Here is a 21,277-nt window from a genome sequence, read left to right on the forward strand (position 1 = left end):
ATCCCAGACTCTCCAGAGCCAGGGTGGTGGGGGGCCTCAGGCCTTGGCCATGCCCTCCTGATACCTGCAGCCAGCCCAGCAACCACCACCAAGCTGCTGCAGGAAGCGCCCTGGGATCTCCCGAGCCAGGGCAGTGGGGGCCAAGGGCCTTGGCCATGCCCCCTGACACCCATAGTCAGCCCAGTGACAACCACTGAGTTGCTGCAGGAAGCGCCCTGGGCTCTCCCGAGCCAAGGCAGTGGGGGCCAAGGGCCTTGGCCATGCCCCCAGACACCCATAGTCAGCCCAGTGACAACCACTGAGCTGCTGCAGGAAGTGCCCTGGGCTCTCCTGAGCCGGCGTGGTGGGGGGCTAAGGGCCTCAGTCATGCCCCCCTGACACGTGCAACCAGCCCAGCCATGACCACCAAGCCACAGCAAGAAGGTCCCTGGGTTCCTGAGCTGGGGGGGGTGGGCAGTGAGGGCTTTTACCACACTCCCCTGACATCTGTACCCAGCCCAGCAATGACCAAGCCACCACAGGAAGCCCCCCAGTCTCCTCTATAGGAATGAGGGGGGTGCCACAGGCCTCAATCCCGCCGCTCCTCCTTCTTCCTTCGTCCATCACATTTCCTTCCCCTTTCCCTTCTCCTCCTCCCTCCCAACTGCTCTGCAACAATATCCTAGAATGTAAAAAAATAATATTAATAAAATTATTTTCTTTAAGAAAACAATAGTACCTATGACTTTCCAGGTGCGGTTCTAGAAGTTGGGTACATAATGATGAAACAAACAGATGTGATCCCTAACCTCAGGGAGCTTACAGTTGGGTAGGAAAGATAGACATTAACCAAATAGAAACACAAACATCCACTTATAGTGGTGTGCATGTGTGCACGCATGTGTGTGTATGTGTGAGTGAGAAGATATGAAGGTCAGAAAAGGCCTCTCTAAGAAAGTAAATTTATAATATGAAAGGAAGAGGAGTTAGCTTAGTAAAAAGTGGAGGAAACAATATTCCAGGAAGAAGGAATAGCATGTGTGTGGTACCTGAGATTTCAGAAGGTAGAAACTTCAAGGGCATAACAACTGACTGAACTGCCCAAGGAAGAGAGAGGTTACAAGATGAGAGTGGAAAGTGGAGAGACAGGCTAAATTATGAGGGCCTTGTATTTGTAGTGAAGTGTTCGGATATTATTTTAAGTGCAATGAAAAGCCACTGAAGAGGTTTAGGAAGAGAAGTAACACATATCAATTTATGTTTTTAAAAAATCATCTTGGCTCCTACGTGGGGGATATTTTGTAAGGGAGCAAGAAGGGAAGCAGAATGTTTCATTAGGAGGTTACTGCAATAATCCAGGTGAAAGAAGTTAGTGGCAACTTGTGGACAGGCACAAATGAACTCTGTCAGATGCTTCTGTGGTGGTACCATAACATCTAGCAAGACACAGTCATTGAATAAGGAAAGAAAAATCTATGTTCAAATGAAAAATTTTCTTCTAATCACTGGTGCAATAATAAAGCAGTTTAGAAATACTGTCCACATTTGTACAGGTTTCTGTGGTAGCTTTAGTTCGATCTACAGGTACAACTTAAACCTTTACCTTAGCTTCTCATTCCAATCAAGCTACTGGAAGAGGCACAGAAAGTGAGTCATCATCCAGAGCACACTCAGTCTTCACAAGGGCAGATGGATATGGAGAGACTATTCTTTACCATACGACAGAAGCCTCCTATTGTAAGAACGGATCTAAAACCCATTCACATTTTCCCCTTTCTGGATTAAAGACAGGATTTCCTTTCAAACCTTCTTATTATTCAAATGTCTTACCTTTATTAATTTTTCAGTTTGTTCCAGATTGTTGGTGTTTCCTTCAGGATGGTTTGAAACATTGGCAAAATCACTTTCAAAGAATTGAAATTTTTCATACAGTCATTTTAAAAGGAAAGAGGTGGCAAGGGAGAGAAAGAAGCCCAAGAAGTTTTATTCTAAGCTCTCAAGACTATGTAAATAGGAGAGAAAAAAAGTCAAGGATGCTGCAATGATAGAGAGAGAATACAGATTATAACATATGCTAATGCATGAGCAAAACAGACATATCTAGCAGGCACTTAGAGATCTATGATTTGAGCTCAAAAGAAAGGTAAGAGAATAAACCAAGAGATAACATATTATCACAAACAACAATTAAGAGGAGATTTTTTTTTTTAGAAGAAATGGCCAATGGAGACCAAACGTTTAGAGTCAAGAAAAATAGAGAATCAGAAAATGCCAAGAGATGAAATAGTTCTGGGTATAAAATCCATTTTCCTTCAGTGTTCAAAGGATAGAGGCAAGCTGAAAACATTAGCATTAAATAGAAGACACCTTTTTTGGTAATTGGTTGCTTTGTTAGGAAGAAAAAGCATCATAGAAAACAATGACAATGTTGGCTTTCCTTATCATTAGTTCAATTCATCCTAATTTTAAACAATTTTATGGGTATATACCACTTTTTAACATTTTTAGTTGATTCCACATGGAAAAATTTATTTTCCAGGAAGGAATCACAGTAAGTTTCTTAAAGGAAAAAATTATGCTGAGAGCAGCTAAAATAAATTATAGTATCCTAAATATTTCTTGAAAAAAATTTGGTCTAGTACTTTTATTAAAACCCAAGAGATTCATAAAGATTAACAGTATGCATCAAATCTGGCAGACTTTAAAACCTTTAATATTACCTAAATGAATTTCAAAAACATTAAGCAAAATCATATTCCCTAAAAGAACAAAACACTAACGTCAACATGAAAGTTGGAAAGAAAAATTTAAAGGCAATAAATTGTGCATTTTTCTTTTACTACTTAAATAACTGCTTAAGTTCATAATCTCAAGAAACAAAAAATGTACACAAAAAAAACATATTGCATGTGAACAGTTTCTAAGAATTTTAAGGCCTAATATTCTGAGGCTAGAGAACCAAACTTCTAATTTAGTGTTAATGGGACTGATCAAGCCACTCAGCTTTTCCTAAGTGGAAGTGGCAAATTATGAGTTAATGAGACTGGCCTTAGGGGATAAGCCCACTGAAGAACTGATGGAGGACCAATAAATGTTTGAATAGGGCCTACACTCACATGCCTGAGGCACTACACCTGCCAAGGAGGAAGAAATGCAGAAACATTTCCACATGTTTCTAATTTGGTGGGAGGAAAAACAGCTAAAGCACATTTTAAAAATACACAATTTCAGTAGTGATCTCAGGTCTCCTGCTGCCTAGATGTTTGGACACATTTTCACTGTTGAGAAGATATGCTTGGGTTGTTCCAAATAACAGCCACTCTTTAGAAGGCCAAACAGCTCAGAATTGGGAGGAAATACTTGCACAAGTACTGAAAGTAGCAGGAGAAAATCTTAAAAGTGTATTATTTCAGAAGAAATTTTCTTTGCTCCAAAAAGAACCTATGAGTGGGCTTTTAAAGAACAAAAAACAACAAAAAAGAGAGAAAAATCAATAAAAAGCAAATCCAGCTCAAGGACAATTATTTCAGACTTTTCCCCTAAGCATTTAGTTTTCATTATGCTTCCCTGAGGCATCTGGGGGAGGGGAGTTGTCCAGAGGAGTCAGCAGACCCTTCTTTGAGTTCCCTTTCACTTCTAAGACCTCTACAACGTTAAACACCAAGGGTTGGGAACCCTAGGGACAACCAGGAGGTACAGAGTGTCAAAAATTAAAACACTTAAAACAACTGTACTGAAGGGAACAGTGCAGATGTTGTTCAAGTTAAGGAAACCTAATTTTAAAACGTACAAGTTCACAAAACATTACTGTGCACATCGCTAGTCACCTGCTTGGCTTGGCAAAAGCGTGATACTAACAATAAGCAAGAGCCAGGAGCTCTAGCTTTAAAGTTCCGTTGTCAGAACAGAGTACAACTTTTAGGCACCTATTTCTTAAGCTTACAATTGCCCCCATTTGTGATCAAATTTCAATTAATCAAAATTCAACTAATAAGAACTTAGCTCTTCACTTTATTTCACAGGAGGAAAGTAAGAAAGAGAAAGGAGGGAGGGAGAGGAAGGCAGAAGGGAGGGAAGAGGTGGAGGAGGGGAAGGAGTAGAGGAGAAGGGGGGAGAGAGAAAGAAAAAGAAGACAAGAAAAAACCTGGATTTCTCCCTAAAAGTCACCTTTCAGTCAATCATCTTAGTAATATTCAGTGCAATCAATGCCACTTTCTACATAATACCTTTGGTCAAAAACTGATGTTCCTTTATTTTACTTCAAGATATTGTTAAGATCCTATATAATCAAATACAGTCATGTGTCACTTAAAAACAGGAATGTGTTCTGCGAAATGTGTCATTAGGCAACTTTGTCTTTGTGTGAATATCATACAGTATACTTTCACAAACCTAGATGTTGTAGCCTACTACACACCTAGGCTATATGGCATTGCCTACTGCTCCTACAACAGTAACGCACTGCGCTATGACGTTAGGAGTTAGGACAGCTACAACGTCACTAAGTGATAGGAACTGTTCAGTTCATTATACTCTTATCAGGCCACCTTACTATTTGTGGTCCGTCATTGACCAAAACATTGTTATGTGGCAGATGACTGCATTAAATAATGCTCAGCATCATTCACTAAAAAAAGAAAATAAACTAAAACTCTTAAATTATATCTAAATATTCTAATCCTTTTACATAACAGTTAACTGAAGGTTTAAACGATATACATAGCCAAGCATAGCAGATATCCAACAAAAACAGAACTGGTTTTAGAATCTCATTGCAAAGTGACTACTAGAAACATCACTGCACTGAATTTTTCCCTAAATTCTAATAAAGTAGAAAGTAAATACAAAACATAAACAGGCTGTTTTATCCTGCTTCCAGCCTTTTTCCTATTTTTGAGATAATTTTTTAACTGACTTTAAAGGTAAGAAATCTAGCCTAGTAAGTAAAATGGGTTATTTTCCTACTTGCCAGATTCTCTATAGCAGAAGCAGGGCAAGCCAGCAAGACAGTTCACAAGAACTAATAAGCTAAAACCAAATTCAGTTTTATGTACTTTTGTGATTCCCAAGGGTCACAGTGCATCACATATTGTTTCACTGCACGTTTAGGTAAGAAATGCTACACTGGATATATCTGGTGTGCAGAAAGCTAATTTCTCTCCTTCCATTTATTCATTTACTTAACAGTCGATCTAAGCTACTCTATGAGCTAGGTTCTGTGGGAGGCATTTAACAAATGACATAAAAAAACTAAAAGGCATTTCAGAAATCATTTATTACCAAAGGCTTCATTTTACAGATGCAGAACTAAGACATCAGAATAGCTAAAGTGTCACTGATTACTCTATCTCATTACCCAGTTTTTTTTTTTCTCCATAGCATTTAACACCATCTAACCTTACGTACATATGTATGTATGTATTTTTCTGGCTGTCCTCACTGGAATATAAGGCACCCTGAGAGGAGGCATCTTTCCTCTTCATTCATTGCCATACCTTCAATTCTTATGAGTGCCTAGCTCATAGTATTTAATCAATGTTTGTTAAATGCACAAATAAGAAAACTATAGAAAAATAAGAAAAAACATTGAAATGTCACACTGGGACTTGTGAAAGTCTACAATTGTTGTGACCTTTACTCCAGAAAAAGATCACATTTGAGTTGTATGAAGTAATGGATCCCAGCTATCAAGAAAAAGATGAGTTGGTAAGAAAGTTCTTTGAACAGAAGATAACAAATTAACTTACTGAGGCATACCAGATATAAAAGCAGATAACTGTCACAAAAATAAATATATATTAGTTTCTTCCCAAATCAATGTCTAGGAAACATCTGCAATTCATATCATGAACTCTTCATTCAAGCTAGAATTGATTTGTTACCTATTTACTATTATTATTACATTACTGCTAAGCAAATTCACGTTGAAACCTCAGATATTAAAAAATTCAGTAGCATGCATCTTTCGTTACCTGTAAAGGATGACATTTATAAAAACTCCATCTGGACCCCAGCAGAAAAAGAAAGCAAAACAAAAACAAAAACACCTCCATGTGAAGTTCTAATCAATATATATGAATATAATGCTGATTTTAATAAAAAGAGTTCTTCTATTGCTTAGGTTATTTTATAGCAAACACATTAGTAATGAGTGTTAACCTAAGCTCTACTGGCAAAGGGTGGTCTAAAATAATAAAAAAACAATAATTAACCATCTCTTTTCATCATCAAAAACCAGGAATTTATTATAAGCAAATAAAAATAATCAAGACTATTAGAACAAAGAAACTTGAGAAGCAAGATTCTTAGTGTCACATACTTTTAAAATATTCCTTCACTCTAATAATGTCCATTCATTTCTTCAACAAATATTTACTCAGCACCTATTATAATATTCTAAGCACCTTCCTAGTGATTAGAAGTTATTTGAAATATTCATAGTTGAAAAGATAAAAACTGAAAAAGATCTCTTGAACTTCCAGTAAATGTGAAAGACTACAACATTTTTTCAAAAAGATGTTTCAACTTACATTTTGTTCCTCTGGTTCCAATTTGGGGATTTTGTGTGACTTGCGCTCTTCAGATCTAGATGAGTCATGCTTGTTGCTTTTTTTCCTCTTTTCTTTTCTGCTTTCATGCTTTGACTTTGTGTGCTCACTTGCCTGTACTTCATTTAAAAGGTCTCCACAAAGGGAAGACTCAAACAATTCCCTGCCATTCTGGATAGTTTTGGTTATTTTTAGTTTAATTTCAGGTGAGCCAGTCTTCTTTGGAATCACAGTTTGTGGTACCGAAGGAGGAGGTGGTGGCTGTGGAGGGGAGGGTTTTTCCAGAATTTCATGTGGTCTCGTGTTTGGAATTTCTGAATGGTAATAGTCAGTGGGACTAAAGTTTCTAACTGCACCAAAGCCATTGGCTGATCCATTGGGATACTGATTATATGACTGGTATTTGGTCTGAGTTTCATACATGCTGACTGATGATGGAAAGCCATTTGTGAGTGGAGGAAGATCTTCTGTTGTAGGCGGGTACTGAAAGCCTTGCTGCAAGGTAGCTTCATATGGTGTCTGGCCACCATCTTCAGCAATGTCACTGTTGTTATCAAAGGCATCCTCCTGACGAATGTTGGCGGAGTCAATGAGTTGAGGTGGTTGCTGAATTGTGTTTCCCATGATCCCTTGCATGAAAGAGAAAGAGAAATCCATTGTTCTGCTCCAGCATCCTTAACTTTCCCTTTCTCTCATCGGGCCTAAAATTATAAAAGAGGGGATTAAATGGCATTAATATTTTCATAGGCTAGAGGCTAATCAACCAAAAAAGAATTACACTAAAATGTTTCAAACCCAACTTTAATATCCATATATGCATAGACATTAAATATTTCTAAAACAGACAGCTAATATAATTCTGACACAGGGCAAATACTTTTTATCTTAAATGCTTATCTGTTTGAAATTCTTTTTTTTTTTTTTTTTTTTTTTTGTCGTTTTTTCGTGACCGGCACTCAGCCAGTGAGTGCACGGGTCAGTCCTATATAGGATCCGAACCCGCGGTGGGAGCGTCGCTGCGCTCCCAGCGCAGCACTCTACCAAGTGCGCCACGGGCTCGGCCCTGTTTGAAATTCTTGATTACTTTCATAACAAATTTTATCCTGTTTGCAAACAGGCAAAATAGTTTTGACATTTTGTTGCCCAAGTTATAAAAGTCTCAAGCTAAAACTGCTAAGCAGTGTCCTGACACATATAAATTAGTTTCCACACAAGCTTCCTTTAGAATGATTCATATATTGCCCATAGTTCTGTTATTACAAAATAATAAAATCTCATTGCAGTATTTTAAATGCAAAAGTGAAAAGCCTGTCCCTCCCCACCACCCATTGTTTCCACCCTTCTATGCCACAGACAACCACCATAAACACTTTGGTAGCCATTCTACCTCTTTCCCTACATATGAGGATATTTCAAAAAGTTAATGGAAAGATTTGTATTATGTTTTAATTCTCTTTAAAATACAGCTCATTCTGTGACTTATTTACCAGTATATCCTAGATATATTTCTACATCAGCATGTATAGATAATTTTCATACATATTCATTTTTTAAATGGTTGCATAGTAAACAACAGTGGTATCTGTCATAATGTATATAACCATTTATTTACTGATAACCAATTAGTTGCTCACAATTGTTTAATATTATAAACAGGTCTACAGAAAACATTCTTGAAACTATGTATAGGACAGATTTGAAATTTTGGTAGATACGGTGAAACTGTTCTATATGCTGTACAATATCAGTTTACACCCATACCAACAGTGTGTGAGGCAGCCTTGTTCCCTGCTCTCTCGCCAATATCTAGTGGTTTTTACAAGTGGTATGCACAGCAGAATCAAAATGCACATGTCAGCATCTATCTCCTAAAGATTCTGATTCAATAAATGTGGAGTGGGGCCCAGAGCATGAGTATTTTAAGACCATACTCCAGCTGATTCTGATGTACACTCTTGATTGGATAACTGTATTATAATCTTTGCATTATAATCATTGCCTTATACTGTTACAATTATTGCAACTCCTCTGAAAGGTGTCTAAAGATGCCCACATTATGCAACAATGATTATAAAACATGCATAAGAATTTGTTAGGGGACTTCGGTCAAGATGGCGGAATAGACGGTCCCTAGCGTCACTCTCTCTCACAAATCAACTGATTTAAACTATAAAAACATAACATCAAGTGCATATGGAACGGGGAGATGTCCAGCGGGGGAGGCAGAAGCTCCACGGAGACCACATGCCCTGTGGGGCCGCCATCACACTATCCGGCAGATAGGCTTCACCGCCGCCACCCAGCTCCATTCCCAGCCCAGCCCAGTGCGCACAGAGTGGAGAGACGTCCGGCAGGGGAAGTGGAGGCTCCGCAGAAACCACACACCCTGTGGGGCCGCCACTGTGTGATCCAGCAGGTAGGCTTCACCGCAGGCACCCGGCTCCATTCCCAGCCTGGCCTAGTGAGCTCGGAGCAGGGAGACGTCCGGCAGGGGAGGCAGGAACTCCACAGGGACCACACTACTGCCGCGCGATCTAGCAGCCTGGCCCAATGCGTACGGAGCACAGAGTCGTCTGGCAAGAGAGACAGAAGCTCCATAGAGTCCACACACCCTGTGGGGGGCCACCACCGCGCAATCCAGCAGCAAGTAGGCTTCACCACCGCCACCCAGCTCCATCCCAAGCCCGGCCTAGCACACACAGAGCAGGGAGACATCCTGCAGGGGAAGGGGAAGCTCTGCAGAGACCACACACTCTGCGATGCCTCAGCACATCCCAGCAGCCTTAGCCAGAGCGCATGGAACAGGGAGAAGTCCATCACGGGAGGTGGAAGCTTAGCAGAGACCACACACCCTGTGGTACAGCCCCATGATCCAGCAGCCTGGCAGAGTCCAAGCTGACCAGAGAGGTGGCGCCCCGGAGAGGCCCAAGACCCGAGGCAACCACACACGCAAGGCACTAATGGCCAACTGAGTAGTCACTGAGGTAGCCATACCAAATTGGCAACCACAGCAACATCTTAGTCAGTCAGTACTGTCAAACCTGTGGACTGTGAAACCCCCTGCCACAATGAATAAACATCAAAGAAAAGATACCAGAAATACAAAAAATCAAGAAAGTACACCACCAAAGGATAATAACTCTCAAGCTCATGGCACATGGATCATTCTCCAGGATAGATCACATAGTAGGTCACAAATCAAGTCTCAACAAATTTAAAAAAAATGGAATTATCCCATGTATTTTCTCAGACCACAATGGATTAAAATTAGAAATCAATAACAAATGAAATTCTGGAAACTATACAAACACATGGAAATTAAACAGCATTCTACTTAATGACATATGGGTCCAAGAAGAAATCAAGCAGGAAATCAAAGAATTTATTGAAACTAATGAAAATAATGATACATCATAACAAAACCTGTGGGATACTGCAAAAGCAGTATTAAGGGGGAAATTTATTGCATTAAATGCTCACCTCAGAAGAATGGAAAGATGGCAAGTGAACAACCTAACACTTCACCTTAAAAAGCAAGAACCATCCAAACCTAAAGTTAGCAGATGGAAAGAAACCATTAAGATCAGAGCAGAACTGAATGAAATTGAAACCCAAAAAAACAATACAAAAGATTAATGAATCAAAAAGATATTTTTTTTGAAAAGATAAATGAAATTGACAAACCATTAGCATGGCTAACCAAAAAAAAGAAGAGAGAAGATTCAAATAACAAAAATTAGAAATGAAAAAGGTGATATTACAACTGATTCATCTGAAATACAAGGAATCATTCGAGACTACTATAAACAACTATACACCAACAAATTTGAAAATCTGGAGTAAATGGATAAATTTCTGGACACACGCAAGCTCCCCAAACTGAGCCACGAATACGTAGAAAATCTGAACAGACTAATAACAATAAAGGAGATTGAAGCTGTTATCAGAAGGCTCCCAACAAAGAAAAGCCCAGGACCAGATGGATTCACAGCAGAATTTTACCAAACATTCAAAAAGGAAATGACACTGATTCTTTACAAACTTTTCCAAAAGACTGAAACAGACGCAAATCTCCCAAACTCATTCTATGAAGCAAACATCATCCTGATACGAAAACCAGGTAAAGATATAACCAAAAAAGAAAACTACAGGCCAATTTCCTTGATGAATATAGATGCAAAAATCCTCACTAAAATACTAGCAAACAGAATACAGCAACACATACGTAAAATTATTCACCACAATCAAGTGGGATTCATCCCAGGGATGCAAGGTCGGTTCAACATACACAAATCAATAAATGTGATACACCATATTAATAAAATCAAACACAAGGACCATATGATCATCTCTATAGATGCTGAAAAAGCATTTGATAAAATTCAACACTCATTCATGACAAAGACCCTCTATAATTTAGGTATAGATGGAAAGTATCTCAACATAATTAAAGCCATATATGATAAACCCACTGCCAATATCATCCTGAATGGGGAAAAGCTGAAAGCTTTTCCTTTAAGAACAGGAACAAGACAAGGATGCCCACTCTCACCACTCTTATTTAACATAGTGTTGAAGTACTAGCTAGAGCAATCAGAGAAGAGAAGGAAATAAAGGGTATCCAGATTTGAAAAGATGAAGTCAAACTGTCCCTGCTTGCAGATGACATGATCCTATATATCAAACAGCTTAAAGCCTCTACAAAAAAACTCTTGGAGGTGATAAATGATTTCAGCACAGTAGCAGGATACAAAATCAACACACAAAAATCAGTAGCATTTCTATTCTCCAATAGTGAACATGCAGAAAGAGAAATCAAGAAAGCCTGCCCATTTACAATAGCCACCAAAAAAATAAAATACTTAGGAATTGAGTTAACCAAGGAAGTGAAAAATCTCTATAATGAGAACTATAAACCACTGTGGAGAGAAATTAGAGAGGATACCAGAAGATGGAAAGATATCCCAGGCTCTTGGATTGGAAGAATCAACATAGTGAAAATGTCCATACTACCCAAAGTGATATACAAATTCAATGCAATCCCCATCAAAATTCCAATGACATTTTTCTCAGGAATGGAAAGAACTATCCAGACATTTATATGGAATAACAAAAGACCACGCAAAGCCAAAGCAACGCTGAGCAAGAAACACAAAGCTGGAGGCATAACACTACCTGACTTTAAACTATACTACAAAGCTATAATAACCAAACAGTACGGTACTGGCATAAAAACAGACACACTGATCAATGGAATAGAATAGAGAATCCAGAAATCAACCCACACACCTACAGCCATCTGATCTTTGACAAAGGCACCAAGCCTATACACTGGGGAAGAGGCTGCCTCTTTAGCAAATGGTGCTGGGAGAACTGGATATCAACATGCAGGAGAATGAAACTAGACCCATACCTGTCACCATACACTAAAGTCAACTCAAAATGGATTAAAGAATTAAACATACACCCTGAAAACAATAAAACTTCTTAAAGAAAACATAGGAGAGACACTTCAGGAAATAGGACTGGACACAGACTTCATGAATACGACCCCAAAAGCATGGGCAACCAAAGGAAAAAATAAACAAATGGGATTATATCAAACTAAAGAGCTTCTGCACAGCAAAAGAAACAATTAACAGAGTTAAAAGACAACCAACAGAGTGGGAGAAAATATCTGCAAAATATACATCTGACAAAGGATTAATATCCAGAATATACAAGGAACTCAAACAACTTTACAAGAAAAAAACAAGCAACCCAATTAAAAAATGGGCAAAAGAGCTAAGTAGGCATTTCTCTAAGGAAGATATACAAATGGCCAACAGACATATGAAAAAATGCTCAACATCACTCAGCATCCGGGAAATGCAAATCAAAACCACACTGAGATACCATCTCACCCCAGTTAGGAGGGCTAAAATCCAAAAGACTTTGAACGATAGATGCTGGCGAGGTTGCGGAGAAAAAGGAACTCTCATACATTGTTGGTGGGACTGCAAAATGGTGCAGCCTCTATGGAAAACAGTATGGAGGTTCCTCAAACAATTGCAGATAGATCTACCATATGACCCAGCTATCCCACTGCTGGGAATATACCCAGAGGAATGGAAATCATCAAGTCGAAGGTATACCTGTTCCCCAATGTTCATCGCAGCACTCTTCACAATAGCCAAGAGTTGGAACCAGCCCAAATGTCCATCATCAGATGAGTGGATACGGAAAATGTGGTATATCTACACAATGGAATACTACTCAGCTATAAAAACGAATGAAATACTGCCATTTGCAATAACATTGATGGACCTTGAGAGAATTATATTAAGTGAAACAAGTGAGCCACAGAAAAAGAAATACCACATGTTCTCACTTATTGGTGGGAGCTAAAAATAAATAAATAAATTCACATACACACACAAAAAAAACAGGGGGGGAAGAAGACATAACTACAATTCCTTGAAGTTGATACGACAAGCAAACAGAAAGGACATTGTTGGGTGGGAGGGGGGAGAGGGAGGAGGGAGGGAGGTTCTGGTAATGGGCCACAATAATCAACCACATTGTATATTGACAAAATAAAATAAAAAAAAAAAAAAAAAGAATTTGTTAGGAAATGCTACAAGACCACCCTGCCTTGTCAGAAGGTTTGACAAGTTCATATCTCAAGACAGAGAATTAATGGACAGTCCCATATTTTATTTGATAATCCCATAAACATTTCTTCTAGAGAGCTCTAAAGCAGGGAGGACAAACAGGTTTTCACTACTTTATCAACTCTGATGAACTGACTGTAGCTCCATGGAATACAGCTGACCCACCATATCCATGGGTTCTGCATCCACATATTCAACCAAGTGTAAATCAAAAATATTTCAAAAATAAAAACAAAGATGGTTGCATCCATACTGAACATGTACAGAATTTTTTTCTTATCATTATTCCCTAAACAATATAAGTATTTACATAGCATTTACATTGTATTAGGTAATATAAGTAATCTAGACATTATTTAAAGTATATGGGAGGATATGTGTGGGCTATATGCAAATACTTCAGCATTTTATATCAGGGACTTGAGCATCCTTGGATTTCAGTATCTGCAGGGGTCCTGAAACCAATTCCCCAGCTATCCAAGGATAACTGTACTGTGAAGAAGGATTCTGAGACCACATCCCAGTTTAATTCTATGATTGATTAATAATGTCTACTATCTTGGTTCTATAGTAGGATTTACCATAATGATAAAGGAAGTAACCCAAAACGGCAAAGGGAAGAGGGAAACAAAAGCTGACAATGCACTTTTCAAGGTGTATTCAATTACACAACTGCTGTTTATTCTACTGTTAGCAAATAAAGATAATTTTAGAAGTTCTAAAACTGCAAACAATTGAATAAGAGAGCATACTAGAAATCAAACGGCCTACACTGCTCTATATTGCAGGTGGGACGATGGTGGGGGAAAACAGAGAGAACTTTAATTTCCTTAGCGTCTACCCTGGGTCAGGCACTTTGTACATTATCTCATTTAATCCTTGTAACAACTCCACTACAGAGATACTGTGATTCCTGGTTCATAGGTAAAAGAGACTGAGCTTCAAAGGGAATAGGTGGCCTGCTTATAAACCACAAAGCAAAGGTTTTAGAATTTGAATCTAAACATGTCTGACGCTAAAGCCCATGATTTTTACCATTTACCACTTCTGCTTCCCTCATCTATCAGTTGAGAGACGGATTCCTATCTTTTGTTCATGCACTTTATTCCTTGGCCACTGCCAAAATATCTATTCCAATAACCACCATTAACACTTAAATGGTACTTTGTAAGTGCCAGGCAGTATTCTAGGTGCTTTATTTATATACAGTACTACATTTACTCCTCCCAGCAACCTTCAGGTAGGTATCTCCCATTACAGATGAGGAAACAGAGGCACAGAGAGGTTAAATGACTTTCTCAAGTGTTCATATCTAATAATTAATCGACGGAGCTAGGATTCAACCCAAGCAGTCTGGTTTCAAAGTCTGTGCCCCTCACTAGCGTACCATACTCACTGATAATGCTGATAAATGTTAGAAATCATTTCTTTATACATAGCTTAAAAATTGAAACATTACCTTAATTTGACCCTTGGCATAAATGTATAGTTCACAGCAACAGACATAAAAAGGAAATGTTTTAAAATTCAGTTAACACACATGGAGCAACATGGAATTCAAAAGTTCTCATTCACACTTCCAACTTGAAGGCACGTTACATACTGACATCTAAAAAGATGCAACCTGTGTTTTTGGTTCTCATAACTGTCACATGCAAGATCAGCTTCCAGATTAGCCTCCCAAGTGATAGTCTACAGGGTTTTTCAGGCATGTGTATTCAGAGACTGAAGTTTCTGATGCTTCTGACTTAGTTCCAAACATAAGCCTTTAAGTACATTGATATTTCCCTCCTTTTCCTCTCTTCTTTAGCCCCAGCTGCAAATATTTCATTTTAGTTTGAACTAAGAAAAGAAATAACATTATCATCTTACAAGTATACAAGAGTTCACAATCAGAGTCCTTTCATATGCATTCTTATTTTATCCTCAAAACAACTGGTAAGCCTACAGGGTAGGTGCATACTAGCTTCATTTTTTAGGTAACTATGTTAAATATTTGAGATGCTGACTTTCCCAAGACCATAAAGCTAATCAGTGATTAAGCTTGAAAAAGAATCAATCTCCTGATTTCTAATCCTGTGCTCTTTTTCACAATATTTACTGTCAGAGAATAACCAGCTATTGAAGGACAACCATACTATAAACTTAAGGGTTATATGTTCAAATTGAATGCACTGTCCCTTCCCTAACTCAGCTTCCCTTCAGACTACCCCAGATTCGTCATTGCTTCCATCATTTTTCTAGATTCCCAGGCTAGAAATCTCAGGCTTAAGGGTAACTAATTCTTCCCTCTGTTAAGCCACAAAGCTAGTCATTGAGCAAATCTTGTCGTTTCTTCCTTTGAAATCTCTGTTCTGTTCTTTGATCTCTACATCCATGTCAAGACCCAGACCAGGTCCTCAGCATCTTATCCTGAACTATGATGACTGATTTTCTAGATATCTTTTACCTCTAACTTCTTCCTGCAGAGCAGTTAGATGATGCTTCTAAAAACAAACTTTGATAAGCCTATTCCTACGCTAAGAAACTCCAAAGCCCTTCCATGCCTTTAAAGGTTTTCCATAACCTCACTATTTCCTACCAACCCGAACTGTATGTGCATGAATAAACTTTTCTGAGCATCCACTGGGCCAAATATCTATAAATTGTGGCCTCACTCATATATTACATCTGTTTATTACTATGAAGCACATTATTATTCCTATTTTACAGGTAAGAAAGAATGGAGCTCAGAAAGATCAAGTGACTTGCCCTTAGTCACAAAGCCAACAGAAATTGAATAACATGGTAAAACTCAGGTCTTCTAACTCCAATACAGTGCTTTTGACATGGCAGCTGCCTTACAATTTGCAAACTGTCCAAACTTCCCACCTTTTTCCAATATGCTCAATACCTATCATCCAAATGCCTGTTTGGCAGTTACTCTCATATCTTAAAATTATCTAACGCTTAGTTTTTATTCTACTTAAATGTGTCCATTCCCCAGTCTTTCCCACCCCAAAACACAGAAATAAAAATAAAAACCTCTATTAGCTGTCAAAGCTGGAAACCTGGGAATCATGATACATCCCTTTCTCTCACTTCCACGTTTATATTATCCATCAGCAAACTGCCTGAGTTTTATCTCCCAAGTACATATCTCACATTTGTCTATTTCACTCTCTCTCCTTTGCTTCTCTTACTAGTCCAAGCCATGATGAAATCTCACCTAGTCTATTCCATAGTTACCTTCCCAGTCTCCATACTTCTTCTCCTGCCTCTGTATAATCCATTTCCCCATATAACATCCAGTCACCTTTTAAAAATAAACCCAATCATGTAACTATCCCCTTCAAAATCTTTCAACAATACAGCAAGAAAAATGAACTACTGCTACAGTCAACAACATATATGACTCTCTCACAAATGTCATTTTGAGTGAAAGAAGCCAGACACAATGAGTCCATTTATACAGTATATAGTGTGACTTATGTAAAATTCAAAAATAGGATAAAGTTAAAACTAACTCTATAGTGATAGCTGTCAGAATACAGTTGCTTATTGGAAGGGTGGGGACTGTGAACACTGGAAGGGGGTCATGAGGGAGGTTCCTGGGGTGCTGGTTATATTCAGCTTATTGTTCTAGATAGTGGTTACATGGTTTACTAAAATAAGCAAAAAACAAAATAACAAAACCTTCAATGACTTCCCACTGAGCTCAAATAAAATCCAAACTACTTATCATGAGCAGCTAGCCCCTGCATGGTGAGGCCTCAGCTTACATTTCCCCAAAACCATCTACCAATACTCTCTGCTGCTACACTCATTGCATTCTATCCACACTGGCTTCTTTCAGGGTTTTCAGACATGCCAAGTTCATTCTTAATCAAAGAGGATTTTCACACGTGCTGCTCCAGCTACTTCGAACACCCATAGTCCCTCAGAGTGGCATTCTGAGGTCCCCAGCTCATTCTCTTCATTAAGTCTTTTCCCCCTTACAGCACTTACCACAATATACATTACACAAAAACATGGCTACCTTCTTATTGTCTGTCTCCCTCACTCCACTGCACGCTCTATAAGGGCAGGAGCCATTATGTCTGTCTTACTCAGTATAAGTGCTGGACACTCAACATTGTTCAATTAATAAATGAATAACAGAGTTCCTGTCCTCAAAGGGCTTATCACTAGTATCCCTCCATTTACCTGCCAAACTTCTGGGTATAAGAGCCTTCAGCATAACTTTTCTCACCCACTAACCCCTTGTTTGGTAAAAATGTGTTATGCTCATTATAAAAGAAAAAAAATTAAAACAACACCAAAACCCAGAGTTATGTGGTCAACTGCTCTTGCACAAAGGTGCCAAGGTAATTCAATGAGAAACAGTAGTAATTTCAACAAATGGGGCTGGAACAACTGACTGGATATCAGTATGAAAAAAGTGAACCCCAACCTTTATTTTATACACAAAAATAACTAAAATTAGTTCATAAACCTAAACACCAAGTCAAAACTATAAAACTTCTAGAATAAAACAGAGGAGTAAATATTACATTGCATATGCAAAGATTCCTTAAACAGGACACAAATACCATGAACTATGAAAGACTGATAAAATGGACTTAACAGTTAAGAAGGAGCATTACTCTCTTGTGATGCTTGCGTGCTTTGCCTTCCTCTAGCACATTAAATAAAATTTGTTATGCTTTTTCTTCCTATTAATCTAAATCTTCAGTGATTTTTATTAACGAACCTTTAGGGGTGATATTTTCCTTTGGCCCCTACAGTTACGGTGCTGTTAGCAGGACACCAAAAGCCATCCTGCTTTTCTGGAGCCTTAGATGAAAGAGATCAGAGCCTGAAAGCAAGCAGAAAAGAGTACCTCTCAAGGATCTCCTGGATCAAATTGAAGAAATTAATAAAGCTCTAAACAGAAAAATGGGTTAGGAGAAAACTTTAGAACAATCAGGCTGGAGCTACAGACTTGCTACAAGACCCTGAGAAACCAAGGAAGACATCAATAAAGCTATGCTGATTCTACCCCTCCAGCAGGATCCTGAAATAACAGCAAGGACGGGAGCACAGACCAGAGGGGGCCTTGGCAAGACCTTTCACTTGGCTCCTTGCCTCTGAAGCCCCTACAGTTCACGTCCCCTTTCCTCCTTTTTTCCTTTCCCACTTTCCAGTCCCTCAACTCCCTCTTTAAAAACCCCTCAGTAAATCTGAATCTTAGAGATGGCTTTAGTATGACCATTCTCCATCAGTTTTACCAAAAGAGATGGGTGAGCCTAACATCTCTCTTCAGGTCATTGGTATTCCTGAATATAAGCTGACTTCCATTTTTACCAGTACCATCACCAACAAAAATAGTTAAGAAAAAAAAAAGGTAAGTTGTAGGCAGGGAAAATATACTTGCAAAACACGTATCTAACAGAAGGCTTATATCAGGAACATCTTTATATGCTTACATTCTAGGAAATGGGAAACGACTAAGGCTTTTTGAGCAAAAATGAGACAAGTGAAATGACAGTTTAAGTATCTGTTACCCATAGATCACTTACTAATTACAAACAAATATGTACAATGGAGATAGCTGGCAGTCACCATTTTAAACAAATGACTAAACATGACATTATGTGCCTCATGATGTAATATATGAACACAACGTCACCTCTGAATTACTCTTCCTAATGCTGAACTTGAATCCAAAATGAGGAAACAATCAGACAAATTCAAAATGTGGGACATTCTTTCAGACAACTGGCCTGAACTCTTCGAAAAGGCTGTCATAAACAAACAAAAAAACAAACAAAAGGTGGAAAGAGTATTCTAGATTATAAGAGGCAGGTTTAACAACCCAAATGCAATGCATGAACTCTGAATTCTGGATTTAAATATGCACACATAAATAAAAATATTTTGGAGACAAATTTTAAATATGAACTGGCTATTAAACAACAAAGCTATTAATTTTCAAGGGTATGATAATGGTATTGTTTATATAAGAAAATGTCCTTATTCTTAGGAGAGCCATGCTCAAATATTTAGAAATAGTGTCATGGTATCTACAACTTTCAAACAGTTCAGGATAAAAAAAAGTACATGTACCTAGAGTAAAGCAAATGAGGTGTTGACTATAATCTTTTAACTTTTCTAAAGGTTTGAAAATTTTTACTGGGCTGGTCAGTTAGCTCGGCTGGTTAGAATATGGTGCTGATAACACCAAGGTCTAGAGTTCGATCCCTCCCTGTACTGGCCAGCTGCCAAAAAAAGAATGAAGGTTTGAAAATTTTAAAAGTAAAAAGTTAGGAAAAAATAAAAACAAATAATTTGGCTAGGGTTTGGATAGGATGTAGAAGAAGTACTAAAAATAAGCTTCCTAAGGTGGTAAGAGCCTCCATTACATTTTGGTACCATATTCTGACCAACCAAGCCAAAATGTCCACTTTGTTATACTTTCTAGAAAGCCTGAGCATGATTAGGACCATGCTTTTTCATATTATGCCTCCATATAATATATAATGCAAACAAGAAAGCAATTTTAATGATTTTTTTAAAAGATATTTTAGGAACTATAACTAAATTCCTTTACACAGTGATTTTTATATGTACTGGAGTCTGGCAGCCAGCCCTCAAACAGCAGACACACTGATGATACAATGGTTGAGAACTTACTGAATTAGAAGGCTCTCTGAGCACTGTGGTTGAGAGTACAGGCTCAGAATCAAACCGCTAGGTTCAAAGACCAACCTCAAGGCATGTTAGCTGTGTAACTTCAGGCAATTTATTCAATATCCCTACACTTCAGTTTCCTTATCCAGAAACTGGGTATTTTCAATTGTCTACCTTGTACAGTGTTGTTGTAAGAATTAAGAGTTAATCCACAAACAGCATCTAGAACAATGCCTGGCATATAGCTCAATACCTGTTGGCTATTATTATCATTCAGTGAAATGTTGGGCATACAGAACTGGTAAAAAACATGATCTCTGACATAATGGTATTTGCATTCTCTTTAGTAAGACAAGATAAGATTGTATAAGTAAGACTGATAAAATAATAGTAAACAATATGAAACAGAATGTGGCAAAGAATTAAACTGTTACCACTACAATTATAACAGACATTTGAAGAGAAAGAACAATGCTAGGCAAAGAAGCATTTAGGCCTTGAAAGACAGGCAGGATGTGGAAGTTAGGTGTTTTTCACCCACTGCTTTAAAAACTACTCGGTACAGGCCAACAAAAACTCTTACACCTTTATCCTTAGTAAATCTCTGATAAAGATAATATATATATATTTTTTTATTACTAAAGTAATAACACTCATAGCTAACATGTGAGGGCTTGCTATATGTCAATACTATCCTAAATATATATATATATATATGTACATGTACATATATATATATATATATATATATATATATATATATATATATTTTTTTTTTTTAAAAGATGACCAGTAAGGGGATCTCAACCCTTGGCTTGGTGTTGTCAGCACCACGCTCAGCCAGTGAGCAAACCGGCCATCCCTATATAGGATCCGAACCCGTGGCCTTGGTGTTATCAGCACCGCACTCTACCGAGTGAGCCACGGGGCGGCCTTACCCTAAATATTTTATATTTGTTAATATTATTCTTCAGAACACCCCTTTGAGGAAATACAGTTACTAGCCCAATTTTACAAATGAAAATCAAGGGCAGCATGATTAAGTAACTTGTCCATAATCAAACAACCAGTAAAAGGAGAATTCTAAAATCCACTCTGTTCTACAACACTGGCTCTTAACAAGTAAGCTTATTTCCCACAATCCCTATATATGTAAAGTAACACAACCACAAAAACAAAAAAAAACCTCACTTGACACTTCTCTACTCCCACTCCCGAGTTAACGATTTGGTGGGAGACCAAATAACTGTACTATTCTTCCACCCATTCTAATCTGTACTTTCAAGTAAATGAAATCACCACAAAAAACCAATTCCTAATAAATTCTTCCTCTGACCAGTGTTTCTAGGTTAATTAAAAAAAGATAAAATAAATCAATTAATGAATACTTTTTTCTTAATTTCATTGAAGCTGTCCATAAACAGTTTTTTTCTTAAAGCAAAAAAA

At 38.0% G+C, this 21,277-nt stretch overlaps 1 protein-coding gene across 7 annotated transcripts in view; it reads right to left on the reverse strand.

Annotated features, from left to right (window-relative positions):
* The window catches only part of NSD3 (nuclear receptor binding SET domain protein 3), a 97,118-nt gene that overhangs the window by 56,528 nt on the left and 19,313 nt on the right, over window positions 1-21,277 (reverse strand). For 6 of the 7 annotated variants that reach the window (XM_063076778.1, XM_063076777.1, XM_063076775.1 and 3 more), the window contains exon 2: window positions 6,510-7,228. In XM_063076778.1, the coding sequence (XP_062932848.1) occupies window positions 6,510-7,184 (675 nt within the window). In that variant the 5' untranslated portion in view covers window positions 7,185-7,228. Of the gene's footprint in view, window positions 1-6,509; window positions 7,229-8,912; window positions 8,974-21,277 lie in introns of those variants that run through there. The other variant, XM_063076774.1, reaches the window with a different exon arrangement.

The sequence above is a fragment of the Cynocephalus volans genome, chromosome 13 (genome assembly GCF_027409185.1).
Source record: "Cynocephalus volans isolate mCynVol1 chromosome 13, mCynVol1.pri, whole genome shotgun sequence".
In the NCBI taxonomy this organism is placed as follows: Eukaryota; Metazoa; Chordata; class Mammalia; order Dermoptera; family Cynocephalidae; genus Cynocephalus; species Cynocephalus volans.